The 13791-nt window shown below is 42.5% G+C and overlaps 1 protein-coding gene across 1 annotated transcript in view; it reads right to left on the bottom strand.

Moving 5' to 3' along the window:
• Positions 1-437: 437 nt before the first annotated feature.
• The window catches only part of LOC122805289 (neutral alpha-glucosidase AB-like), a 270885-nt gene continuing 257531 nt past the window's right edge, over positions 438-13791 (bottom strand). The window contains exons 5-6 of the mRNA XM_044075376.1: positions 2600-2674; positions 438-602 (exon numbers count right to left, since the gene is read on the bottom strand). Of these exons, the coding sequence (XP_043931311.1) occupies positions 438-602; positions 2600-2674 (240 nt within the window). The remainder of the gene's footprint in view (positions 603-2599; positions 2675-13791) is intronic.

A 13791-nucleotide genomic window follows, 5' to 3' on the forward strand; every position in this document is an offset into this window, starting at 1 on the left:
CTAAAAGGTGCCATGGTTGGATCTGATAACCCAAAGGCTGAACTGGATGAAAAAAGACACTGGGTATATATTTAAATAAAACAGAAAGATAAAAAAGATTAAAAAAAAGTTTCCAAAGGGATCTTATTGGAGTCTGGAAACTGGAATCCACCAATGCAGGCTGCTGAAGATATTCCATGTTCGACTCCTACAGCTGGTAGTAAAACTGAATAACTGATGTTCTGCAAGAAGGGCTAGGCTTAACCTGATGGGATGGGCTTAGCCAATTCCCATCACAGAGTCAGAGGAAAGGATTTTAAGGTCTACAAAGCTGCCAATGTATTTCTGTGTACAGGTAAAAAACCCACATGCCACTGAGGCAGTGTGAATGATGGACATCTGTCCAGTACCTATCTTAAATCTGGTATGTTCAGCACCATCACTAGAATGCCTTAAGTTCAGTAGGAAAACAACATTTGATCAATAACCACTTTTACAAGATAAATTACCTGAGTATTAAGAGCCACATAAAGTGTGTAAGGATCACTTTGCATACAAGATGACGATCTTCTGCTACGATCTTTACGAGGAATTATAGTACCTCCTCTCTGGAACACAGGAATCTGAGAACAAAAAAAAATATTTCAAACTTAAGTTTAAGAACATACTCTGGACATCTAGAGAGCTGCAAATATATTTAAATGCATTTGCAAATACAGCAAGTTTCACTAAACCCAGTTCAAAGCACTAAAACCTTTTCACTAAACCTAGTTCAAAGCAGTTTTCAGGTTTAAAGGAATCTTGGCTTTCCACATCTGATCACCATCTTCTCCATTCTTCCTAAAGTATATTTCACTTGTAAATTATACAAATACATACATCAAGCTCACTCTTCAGTGCGTTGTAAAGAATTTCTCCATTCATTCACTATAGCCTACTCCAATCATTTACTAGTGTTACTATGGAATACTTCATGATCATCCATTAATATTTGACCTCTTTAGGTTTATTTTTGTAGATGCTACATGAAAAACTGACAAGAGAAGATCCTTTGGAACATTTTAATTCATGGATCAATACAATCATAAAGACTCTGACAGTGTTACAAGTAACAGCAGTCTTCAAATGATGTGTAAAACTGCTGCTATCAAAATCCCATTTTCAAGGGGTAAAATGGTCTCACAGACAAATCATTCAGTAAAAACTGCAAGACAGACCCAGCCAAGCTAGAGTCCTCACTGTGTAATACCTTAAACTTTATGTGGCATATCTACAGCTAGTGGGGTTTGTCTGGTGCTTAACGGTCCACTGATTGAAATACAGGAACATAAGAACACTATTACATAAAACAATTACACTGATCATAAGATACCTTTAAGTGGGCACAAAATCACTTGCCACCCTTTAAAGTACTTAGTGCTCACTCTGGATATCAAGCAGGGCTGTACCATGAAAACCCAAGTTTAAGTTTCTGTCTTTCCATACTATCAAGGCTAGCCTTAAAGGCAAAGTAGCACGTCATCTGACCTGCAGTTGCAACTTATTCCACAGGCTGGGAATGCATTTAGTTAGAAACCTCTCTCTCTAGTGAGTCTTATTTGCCGATGCAGATTTAGGTCCCTAGTATGGTGTTTGTACAGCCACAGCTTTTGTGGAGAAATAGGAGTTCACGTAGGAATGGATCTATATGGCTCAAAAAGCAGGACACAAGTCACCTTGGAACAGTTGATAGGCTACTCAGTATAAACAGCGTTGTGCCAAACTGTAGGAATAAGGCACAGTGGGGACACTAAAGCATGTTGTAGATTGAAATCAGGCAGAAAAGCACAAGTCGTGCAAGCCCAGTGAGGTATTCCCTTCCAACACTTATCACACTTCTGGCTTTTGTCTCAGAAATCTACAAAACAATGCATACCAAAAACAGTAATATGAACAGAAGAAAGCTCTTTAACAGTGTACTTATCTTCAAATGATGGCTTAAGTTTGGCATTCTGACAAAGCAACTAGATTGGAGGACATGCTCAAACTGTGGCAAGAAAGATGGAGGGGTTGGGAGTCTGCTGGGCGGACTGGGGGTGAAAGTCTGGTATTCAGGCTGGCAATTAGAATGCAGGCAGGAATTCCAAGAGTCAGTACTCCAACAGTGAATTATGAAGACTTTTTAATATTCAAGGGAAAAGAACCCATTCTGCAAGCAAAAGAATATAAGAAATACAGACCAAGAAATAATGCCTTTCCCCACACAGCAGTTTATCCTGTGGCAAAGTTTGCTTCAGTACGCTTTCTCAGGAAAGCCTTGAGATGTTTTATTTTCCCCTTAAATATAAAATGTAGCTTCTAGCTCCTTCAGTTCACAGGTAATTAACGTAACATCTTTAAATTCTTACGACTCCCCAAGAAAGACAGCTTTGCTGTATGTCCTAAGCAGAACTTCAATATACAAGGGAAACGGACTTCAACACTGCAAAAAACTGTCATCAAAACAAGAATACATGTATAAATTAATGGGGAAAACTGGGCAAGTTCAGTTAAATCTGTATACTGTACTGTCATTCTGTGACATGAAATGTTACAAATGGGAAATTTTCATTCAAAATTGTATCTAGAATATACAACTTACAGTATTCATGGTAACAGATACATAGAGAGTTTGTGGGGCACTGTACTTCTGGTGGGTGTGGTCATCATACCATACCTGCAAGACAATAAAAATATCACATATTACAAAAAAGAAAGCTTAGTGTTACCTAAACAAAATGCTTCATTTCACTTTTCTAAATAGCTAGAAAATATCTATTACATGGCAATGTCATGAAAATAAAATCAATTTTAGTGTCAACAGTTGCATATCTTTACAGTGAAAAGCAAAGTTCACTCCTTCTGGTATGCAAGAATAATGGACTTCAAAGATCTGGTGGTTGCGTAAGGTGGGGAAGCATGTGGAAAACCAATATTAAGCTTGGCTGTGCAAGTACATGAATCACAACAAGGCAAACATCTACAGTACTCTTATCAACCTACCCATAACTGTAGAAATCAGAATAAAACCAATGCTGCAATATCAATCAATATATGGGAATTACACTACAGGTTGCTGTCTAACACGGACCAACTTCCAAGGCTACTGGATATCCTCTGTGCAAGAAAGCCCTTGGTTATTCACAGGACATCGGAGAGAGACACTCTAAAGTGGAGGTGTCCACTCCACCTTCAGTTTTTTTTTTTTTTTTTTTTTGGTGATCACCGAGTGTGCTCATTAGGTCCCAAGTAGGGCACATAGCAGGCAATGCAGAGTTCTAAGAGATGGTGCTACCAAGAAAAGGAAAACTAATTCCCCAAAACTAAACAAAGCAAGATAGTCAAAATGAGAGGGAGGGAGGGAGTCTATACTACAGCAGTGACATTATTCAAACATCTAGGATTATGGTAATTATGCTCACACAACTACACTGTTCTTCACAAGGCTCAGTGTTGCAGTTTACCTATTATAACACACAGAAGAGTACTAAAGCAATTGAGTAGCTTGCCACAGAGTTGGGGATGAGTAACACACCAGCACTGTGCTGGCAAAGTTTGCTCTCCTTAAGAAAAGTATGTCCAATTTGCAAGGTCTAGGAAAAAAAAAGTGTTGATGGTCATTTATTCACTAGCGCACACACACGCATACCACCTTGGAATGAAGCATTGCTGAAAAAGCCATAACAGCTGCTGCCCTTGTCAAGTGCAGCCATAACAGAAGATGGTACACAGCAGGACAAATGCTCTGTTTGAAGGCCTACTTGAAGACACGTCTTCACTACTTGCCTGACAAAAGAAACAGGTCTGTCTGAAATCTTAGATTTATTTGCACAAGCATATTATCCTGACAGAACTAAGAGCCACCTTGCCTTTGTAAAAAAAAAAAAAAAAAAAAAAAAAAAAAAAAAAAAAAAAAAAAAGCATGCTGGGTGCTCAGAACATAAAGGCCTGCACTTCTTAGTTTCTTTTAGCTGATGTAATGGCCACTGCATACAGAAATTCCCAAAACAGGAACTTTACAGGAACCGAGCTCGTTCATTTAAAAAAAAGCATGGGACAGTTTTTTTTTTTACTCCCCCCTGCAGCTCATAATCACATGACCCTGGTGCCTCTCCTAGTTAGTCATTCTTACAATCCCCTCCTGAGCTGCCTAGGACTTGCTCCAACAAGGGATAGAAGCAATCAGATTATACTGGCAGAGGACCACAGCATGCTGCTTTAGGGGAGTTTTCCTAGTTTTTCGCCCTCTCCACACATCCACAGCAGCAACCTGTGGGTGGGATGTGCAACAGGTGGGCTGCATCGATCTGCTACTCACTTCTGCAAGAAGCAGACATCAGCAAGTCACCCCCACCCAACCCAGAAGTACTATGCAGTTGTTTCCCTGACCTCCACCAAAAAAAAATCTGACCACCCTATGTGCACATACTCCTCCCTCATCTCCTCCCAGGACAGTCACGCCCATCCTCCCTCCCAGCAACTCAAATGACTGAGCCACTTACTGAACCCTGGCTGCCTGTACCACAGTCGGGGCTTTCTCTCTCTACACCATGGCACTAGCACTGGACATGTCTTTTAAGTCCCACTGAGAAGGCACAGGTTTCTTTGGGGGACATAAATGCAGTGCCATTTCAGCAACTGTTACATTTAAAGGTGGATGCTCTTTTTATGGATTTCTGTTGTAGTAAAACTTTGCATCTATGAGCCTTCACTATAAAGCAGACACATGTCTGACCAGCCCAACTCCCTGAGCTCTGTGGACATCTAGATCCAGGTACACTACTTCCTAATGCAAGATAACAGACTAAGTCTATCTGGGCCATCTTCGCCATCTTCAGGCCATTTTCTTTCTATCTACACATCTATGCAAGAAAGTTAAAGCCAAATTAACACAGCATTGCAGTACTACGTCTTGGGAACTTCTGATATGCTGACACTGGAGCCCAGCCCAAAAACTAGAGTTTTTAACCATTCCCCAAGCCAGGGGCTGTCCCAACCTTCCAAGGTCTAGACGTCAATAGCATAACGTTATATTGGCCAGTACCACTTTAATAGAGGTACCAATGTCCATAGTTCTCAGGCAGCTCACTACCTGCCCTACTAATCTTACTGAAAGCAGAAAAAAGTAAATAAGCAGAGTGAGGCAGAAGGGGGTGGTGAATAGCTAGGATACAAACCACAACCCCAGAAGAGAAGAGGGTAAAAGGGTGGGGGAAAGGGTACTACAATTCTGGCAAGTTTACTACACAGCTGTACTATATTCACTGTAGTCAGTGTTGCAGTATTAAATCTTGGGAAAACTCCCAAAGGTTTTCTACTGAGAAGGTCGGGGAAAATTTTGAGCTGGAATTAAGCTCTGCAGTATGTCAAAGACAACCCTGCTCTGACTCTGCCTATGACACCAAAGTGTTAATGTCTGGTGAAGGTGTGTGCAGAGGATCAAACAGCTTCTTTCAGAATGATATGTGAAAGTGTCCTTTTAGGACTGCTGAAATGGTAGTTTTTACCCTTGTCAATTGAGCCCCGACTATGTCAGGAGTCTGCTTCCAGTGCTGAGAGTAATATAGATGGCTATCCATTTGGAAATGGTTTGTCCCATTTCATTCGATCCTGCATATGCCAACAGCAGCTTGTCAGATTGGTTTGAGAATTTTGCTTGGTGTAGGCAGAATCTTAGTTGCCTTTGCTAATCTATAGAGTGAAGGATCCTTTACCCTGTGGATTGGAAAGGGATACATGGAGATGAAGAGCTTTGTTCACAGAGCCTCAAATACAACACTGGGGAAGAAGGAAAACTTAGTTCTCAAGGATACTATGCTAGTATGAAAAATGAGGAAGGGATCTTTGCACATCAAAGCTTGCAGCTTGGATACATATGTCTGGCAGAGGTGAGTGCCAACAGCAGAGCTGCCTTCCAAGTAAGCTATTTAAGTGGTGCTGAAGATGCTGGTTTAAAGGGCAGCAGTGTTAGGTTTTCAGTACATCATTTAGGTCCGAAGAGGAGTAACAGGTTCTCATCTGGGTGGCCCAAGATGCAAGACCCCTTTTAGGAACGGTTTCATACTGGTGTGAGCATATGCAGCAGGGGACATGGGAAAGAAAGTAGAAATACCAAGAGCATTCACTTTTACACTAGAATAAGACTGCCCTCCTTTGTACAGGATGGAAAGGTACTACAGTATCTACTGCAATCTTGCCAGGTAGGATACCTTTAGTCTTGCACCATACAGAAAAACCTTTTCCATTTTGCCACATGACATTTTAGTACTTGGTTTTCTATCCTCCTTTAGTACTAAACAGCACATCCTCTGAAAATTATCATCTAGGTGGAAATCAGTAACCTATAATTCAAGCTATCAATTTGAATGTCTATAGGTTGGGGTGAATGACAGCCCCTTTGCACTACGACAGGAGGTCTGTTAAAAGGGGGTGTCATGATTCTCCCTTTGTAAGGGTTAGTTGGAGGGAGAATCAGTGCTGCCTAGACCAGTAAGGAACTACCACGTACCATTTTTATTGGTTTATCTGCTCTCACTTGCTGCAATATCCTAGGGATAAGGAGTACTGGAGGAAAAGCATACAGAGAGAGAAAGTAGTCTGTCCAGATGAAAGTGGCATCTGTTCTCCACAACCCTCACTGGGGAGTTCTGGAAAAGAACTTACTGAATTTACTTTCTCTGGAAGCAAAATGGTCTACATCTAGCACACCTCATTTGTGCATCAGGTCCAGGAAAACTTCCTTTATCCACTTGCTGGGATCTGCTCAGACTGGCTGCCTGCAGGTAGTCTTCATTCAGTATGCATGCAGCAATGAGTGAGGCATAACTTCTGAGACAGTAGCTCTAGTTCCATTGTTAATCTGCATAGGTGGCAAGAATAAGTTATTACCTGCATCTATATCGTTGCATCGTTGTCCATTAGTACCTAACTGCTCCAGGTACTAGCCTTTCTTGGAAAACTTTCAAGGCCAAAAATAACTGCCATCATCTCATTTACACTGATGTGCTCAGCTGCCGCCTGGTGCCTGTTCCATGTCCCTTGGACTCTAAGCTGTCCCAGGGATGCTCCCCAAGCCATGTCAGAACTGCCTGTGGTTAGGGTTTGGACCATTTCTAGCGAGTTGAAAGTGGGCTTCTGGGTAATTTAATTTTTTCATGCATAGTAGGAGTGCTATTGGCATTTCCAGAGTATGCTGGTGTTGGGACCAGAAGTTTTTCAGGAGCCATTATAGCTTTCTCATGTGCAATATTGTCAATGGAATCATTAGAAAATAAGTCATGTACCCCCAGAAAGCACAGTTGTGTACACTTACCATAAAAGTAGATGTTCGAGTGTATTCACTGTTGCAGTCATTACATTTGGGTAATCTACTGGCAGGTTGCCCTCAGTCGGCCTGATTAACAAAGTCTTGGGTCCTGAGTCGGTTACTGTCCCTTCTTCCATGACGTCAGGTCGTCAGGGGTATAAAACATGCAGCCGACGCCATTACATCAGTTTTTCTTGCCCCAGATGTCAGGTGTCCACCAAATGGGGAGCAAAATATATCTATATATATATATATATATATATATATATATATATATATATATATATATATATATATATATATATATATATATATATATATATATAGATATATATATCTATATATATAGATATATATATCTATAAATGTCTATATATATATATATATTTATATCTATATCTATATATATCTATATATATCTATATTTATATCTATATCTATATATATATATATATACACACATACATACATATATATAAAATTAAAAACAAATATACCTCCAAACAAAAGCAAATACACCAAAAAGGCTTTTAAGCATAGTAAAAGAAAGAGGTATAGTAAAAGAAAAACAGGGTGCTGGAGGGAGGGTAACCAGAACTGCAACAGTGAATACACTCGAACATCTACATTTACGGTAAGTGTAGAAAACTGTTGCAGTCATTACATTTGGGTAGATTCCCAAAACTAAGGTTGGAAGGATGGATTTATACAGCATTAGGACCAAATATAAGGCCCTGCAAAACAGCAGTGGCAAAGCCAGCTCTGGATTTAGAGAAAATTGGCAAGTGACAATGCTTGGTGAAAGTATGAACTGAACTCCAGCTTCTAGAATATCTCTGGTAGCAACACCTCTGAGAAAGGCTGCTGACGTAGATGCAGCCCTGATGGAATGAGATCTGATCCCCTGGGGGATAGGTTTTCCATGGTGCTTATAACAGAAATTAATACAATGGTTAATCCATTTAGAAATGGTTTGCTTTGAAATAGCCTTCCCCTCTGCTACTGCAGCAAATGCTACCAGCGGTTGTTCAGATTTTCTTCGAGATTTAGTCCTGTCCAAGTAGAATCTAAGTTGTCTGTGCACATCCAATGAATGCAGAATCCACTCTCCCTTGTTCTGTGGACTGGGAAAGAAAGTTGGCAAATGAATGGACTGATTAAGAGCCACACTGGATACCACCTTGGGCATGAATGATGGATTGGTCCCAAGTGACACCCTGTCCACATGAAAGATGATGAAAGGCTCCACTGCCATAAGGGCCTATAAGTCAAATATCCTTCTAGCTGAAGTGATTGCTAAAAGGAAGGCTGTTTTCCAAGAAAGAAATTTTAAGTCTGCAGTTGCAGCTGGCTCAAAAGGAGGTAGAGTGAGTTTCTCCAATACAAAGTTAAGGTCCCAGGCAGGGGATGGAGCTCTCCTGGGTGGTCTCAAGTTTTTGCCACCTCAGATACTGCTTTAGAACAGGATGAGAGAAAGGGGGGGGGGGTCTGTGTTGTAATGAGCTGAAATGGCTGAGGCATGGATTTTTATAGAAGAATAAGACAGGGAAAACTACTCGTGTACCAACTCCTTAGCTCAACGCTTTCTGGAATTTATAAACTCCAATGCCCTAGATCAACTTATCCACACCCCCTCCAGGGGCAACAACATCCTAGACCTAGTCATTACCAACATGAGTGACTGGTGTTCCACACCTGAAGTCAACTCCTTGTTGGTCCAATCTGACCATAAGCTTATCACCCCTTGATATCCACATCCCGCCCCCACCCCCCATTAAGGAAACCACAGTAAAAAATTTCTCCAAAGCCAACTTCATGCTTCTTAAGACAGAAGTGGTGAACTTCATGACACCCATGCAGATGGATAATACAGTTACAACTGCTGAATCCTACACAAATGCACTCTATAAGCACTTACACGAGTGCATGGATCGTGCTATCCCAAACAGAACCAAGACGCTATCCTCCAAAAAAAGGAAGCCAATCTGATGGTCCCCTGCCATAAACAAACTGTACAACAGAAGGAAGAAACTGTTGCAAAAGAGAGTAAAATCCCATGAGTGGAGGAGCTCCCTGGTCAGCCTCAGTAAGAAGCTGAGATCCCTTATAAGATCCTCCAAAGCTAGCTACGAAAACAAAATCACCACTAAATCCAAGGACAACCACAAAGCATCCTATAGCTATGTCAAGAATCTAGATGGCAACACCCAGATCTGCTCCGAGTTACAGCACAAAGGCACGAAAATTACAGAACCAACTGATATTGACAACATCCTGGCAGATCGGTTCAGTGCTAACTTTACCCCCCCTCTCACCCCCTAAAGGGCCAATATCTATACAGGAAGAATGCAGAGTCCCTGTAATCACAACTACACACGTAAAAGCTGCACTCTCTAAAGCCAAAAACACAGCATCCATGGGACCAGACAACATCCCAGGCTGCGTTTTACACAAACTTCAGAACGAACTGGCTCCCCACTTAAGCACCATGTTCAGTAATAGTCTCGCATCAGGCTTTGTGCCCACAGAATGACGCACAGCAACAGTTATCCCACTCCACAAAGGGGGGGGGGGCCACCACTGATCCTGGGAGCTATCGACCTATTAGCCTGACGAGCCTGGTCTGGAAGGCCATAGAACGTATCATCATGGAACTCAAACAAAGACATTGGTGACCTCCAAACTCTGGATCCCACCCAGTTTGAATTTGTGAAAGGCAGCTCATGCCTCCTGAACCTGATCGACTTCTTTGAGGCAGTCACCAAAGCCGTGGATGAGGGTAAGGTGGTTCACACAGCTTATCTTGACCTCGCCAAGGCTTTCAACACCATCCTTCATTCTGGAATTATAGCCAAACTCACTAAAGTAGGTATAAATCCCTACGTCACAAGATGGGTTGCCAACTGGCTCACTGACAGAACCCACCCTGTAAAAGTTGCAGACTCCAAATCTGACCTCAAAGCAGTGACAAGTGGAGTACCACAGGGTTCCGTCCTGGGACCTCTCCTGTTTGGTATCTACTTTTCTGAAGTACAGGCTAACACAGAAGGCCTCTGGCTAATGAAGTTCGCAGATGACTGCAAACTAGGAGCCACTGTCAAGTCCCCAAATGATGTGGACATCCTACAGAAGGGCCTCACTGAGACAGATGCCTGGTGTCAGAGCCATGGCCTCAAGCTCAATGCCAAAAAGTGCAGTGTCATCCCCTTTGGTAAAAACTCTGTACCCATGAACTACCACATAGGCAGCAATCTACTTAACAATGAATGTGTGACAAGAGACCTTGAGACCCAGGTGGACAGTAGTCTCTCCTTTGATAGTCACATCGCCACAGTAGTCAGGAAGTCCTTCTACGTGGCACACCTCATCATAAAAGGGTTCTCATCCAGGAAAAAAAAGAGTTCATTGTTCCCCTCTACTCATCACTCATTAGACCCTTTAATGAGTACAACGCCCCTTTTGGAATGTACCTCACAAGACATCTGCAGCAGCTGGAAAGGCCACAGAAGTACCTCACAAAGAGGATTACTGGCCTCAAACAAATGCTCTACACTGACCACCTCAAAAAACTCCAGCTTTACTCCATAGCATATCGCCTACTCTGAGGTGATCTCTGCCTAACATATAAAGCTATGTCAAACCCAGAGCTATTGGACATGTTACACCTAAAGAAATCCCAATCCCTCCGAGCTACACGCTCTAGGGACCAAAAAGTACAGTTTTGTACCTACCATAAATGTAGATGTTCGAGTGCTAATACAGCTGCAGTCATAACAGATGGGTTTTCCTGCCGTCAGGCAGGTCCCTGGTCGGCCGAATTCCAAAGTCTAGGTCCGGCGTCGGATGTCGTCGCTTCTTCCCTGACGTCAATGCGACAGGGGTATAAAAGAACCAGCAGACGCCATTTTCTTCAGTGTCAGGTGCCCCCAGAAGGAAGGCAATACATAAATTTATGTAATAATGCAATGCAGTATAATCAAAAAAGAGTAGTTGCAAGCAAATACACCATAAAAGAATACCCCAATCAGGTTGTATGAGGAGGTGTTATCCATTAGGCCTGTCCCAAGAGGGGAAGGAGTGAGGGAAACCTGGACTGCAGCTGTATTAGCACTCGAACATCTACATTTATGGTAGGTACAAAACTGTACTATGTTCATCGTGCATACAGCTGCAGTCATAACAGATGGGTAGAATCCCAAAGCTAAAAAAGGGGTGGTAGGCACTAGGTGGAACTAGGAGGAACCAGGATGGCCTGCAAGACTGCAGTGGCAAAGCCTGCTCTAGATTTGGAGTATAATGGCAGATGATAGTGCTTGGAGAAAGTATGTACAGAACTCCAAGTGGCAGCTTCCAAAATATCTTTGGTAGGAACTCCCCTGAGGAAAGCTGCAGAGGTAGCTGTGGCCCTTGTGGAGTGAGTTCTGATGCCTGCAGGTACAGTTTTACCATGAAAAGAGTAACAAAAGCGTATGCATTAGGCTATCCATTTTGAGATTGTCTGTTTGGAAATAGGCTTCCCTTGAGCTCCTGTAGCATAGGACACAAAGAGTTGCTCTGATTTTCTGAAAGGCTTTGTTCTGTCCAAATAATAACGTAGCTGTCTGTGAATGTCCAAGGAATGTAGTAGTCTCTCCCCCTTTGTTTTGAGGATTAGGGTAAAAGGTAGGTAAGTGGAAAGCCTGATTCAAGGCTACCCTGGATACTACCTTTGGCATAAAGGAAGGATTGGTTCGTAAGGAAACTCTGTCCTGATGGAAAATGATGAAAGGCTGCACAGCCATGAGGGCTTGCAGTTCCGAAACCCTGCGAGCTGAGGTGATAGCCAGCAGGAAGGCTGTTTTCCAGGACAAATATTGCAGTTCTGTTGAAGCAGCTGGCTCAAAAGCAGGCAAGGTCAGTTTTTCTAGAATGAAATTGAGGTCCCAAGCAGGTACTGGTTGCTTCCTTGGGGGTTTTATATTCTTAGCCCCTCTGAGGAACTGTCTTAAGAGGGGGTGAGAGAATAAAGGAGGATCAGTGTTGTATTCTGCAGAAATGGCTGAGGCATGGATTTTGATGGAGGAGAATGAAAGTCCACTGCTTAGCATCTCAGCTAGGTACTGTAATATTTGAGGTAAATTCAGTATTCCAGGATTCTGGCCCTTTTTCTCATTCCAGGCACAAAACCGTTTCCATTTTGCGGAGTAGGCTTTTCTAGTAGGAGATCTTCTGGCCTCCAAAATGACATCCTGCACCTCCTTGGAGAGTAGGGTCTGTTGTGATTTTAAGGAATCTTCCATGCGGCTAGATTGAGTGTTTTCAGCTGGCAGTGAAGAGTTTTGAAGTTGTGCTGAGTCAGTAGAAGACGCATTAGAGGCAGGATCCATGGTGGGGAATAAGTCAGGCTCCTCATGAGTGGGTACCAGTGTTGTCTTGGCCAGTCTGGAGCAATGAGAATCATCTTTGGTCTGTCTGCTCTGGTTTTTAATAGAACTTTGGGCAGCACAGGAAGAGGTGGAAAGGCATAAACCGTCATTGTTGTCCAACTGAAAGAGAGTGCATCCACTTTCCAGGCCTGTGGATGAAAGGTCCTTGAGCAGAATTTTGTCAATTGGTAATTTCTGTGGGTGGCAAAGAGATCTATGTCTGGCCTTCCCCATGCTTGAATTATCATTGTAAAAACTTGAGGATGTAACCTCCATTCGTGTGGATCTGTCATATTTCTGCTCAGGTTGTCTGCCAGTGTGTTTTCCTTTCCTGGCAGGAATTGTGCTTGAAGTTGGATTTGCAATTCCAGAGCCGTGTTCCAAAGGGACATGGCTAGTCTGCACAGGGGATATGAATGAGTTCCTCCCTGTTTGTTTATGTACCACATCACTGTGGTGGTGTCTGTTCTTATCAATAGCTGTCCTGGATGCAGTAGGTCTTTGAAAGCCATAATAGCATTTATTACTGCTAGCATTTCCTTTTGATTGATGTGTAGATGCTTTTCTTTTTGTGACCATTTGCCCTGAATGCACCGATCTGTCATGTGTGCCCCCCAGGCGTAGTCCGAGACATCTGCTGTGATGACTTGATTTGCTTGAGGCTTGCAGAACGGGAAACCTATGTTTCTTTGGCATGCTTGAGCCCACCACAGAAATTCCTTTTGAAGACATGGAATCAGTGGTATGATTGCTTCCAAACTGTGGCTGTGTTGAGACCATAAGTTTTTTAGGTACCATTGAAGTTTCCTCATATGCAGCTTTGCACATGGGATTAGCAGGATGCAAGATGCCATGAATCCCAGAGCCTGCAGGATTTTCCTTGCAGTCAGCCTGGTGAAGGTTGCCAGTTTTCTGAAGTATTGAGTTAATTGCCCTTGTTTCTCTGGCGTGAGGTAGGCCCATCTGGGTGTTTGTATCCAAACTGGCACCCAGGAAAATTATTGTTTGAGAGGGTATTAGTCTTGACTTGTTTTTGTTGACTGTGTATCCCAGAGATTTCAACAACATTATTACAAACGCCAG

Source organism: Protopterus annectens, chromosome 6.part1 (assembly GCF_019279795.1).
Source record: "Protopterus annectens isolate FY-2018-M chromosome 6.part1, PAN1.0, whole genome shotgun sequence".
Classification (NCBI taxonomy): Eukaryota; Metazoa; Chordata; order Ceratodontiformes; family Protopteridae; genus Protopterus; species Protopterus annectens.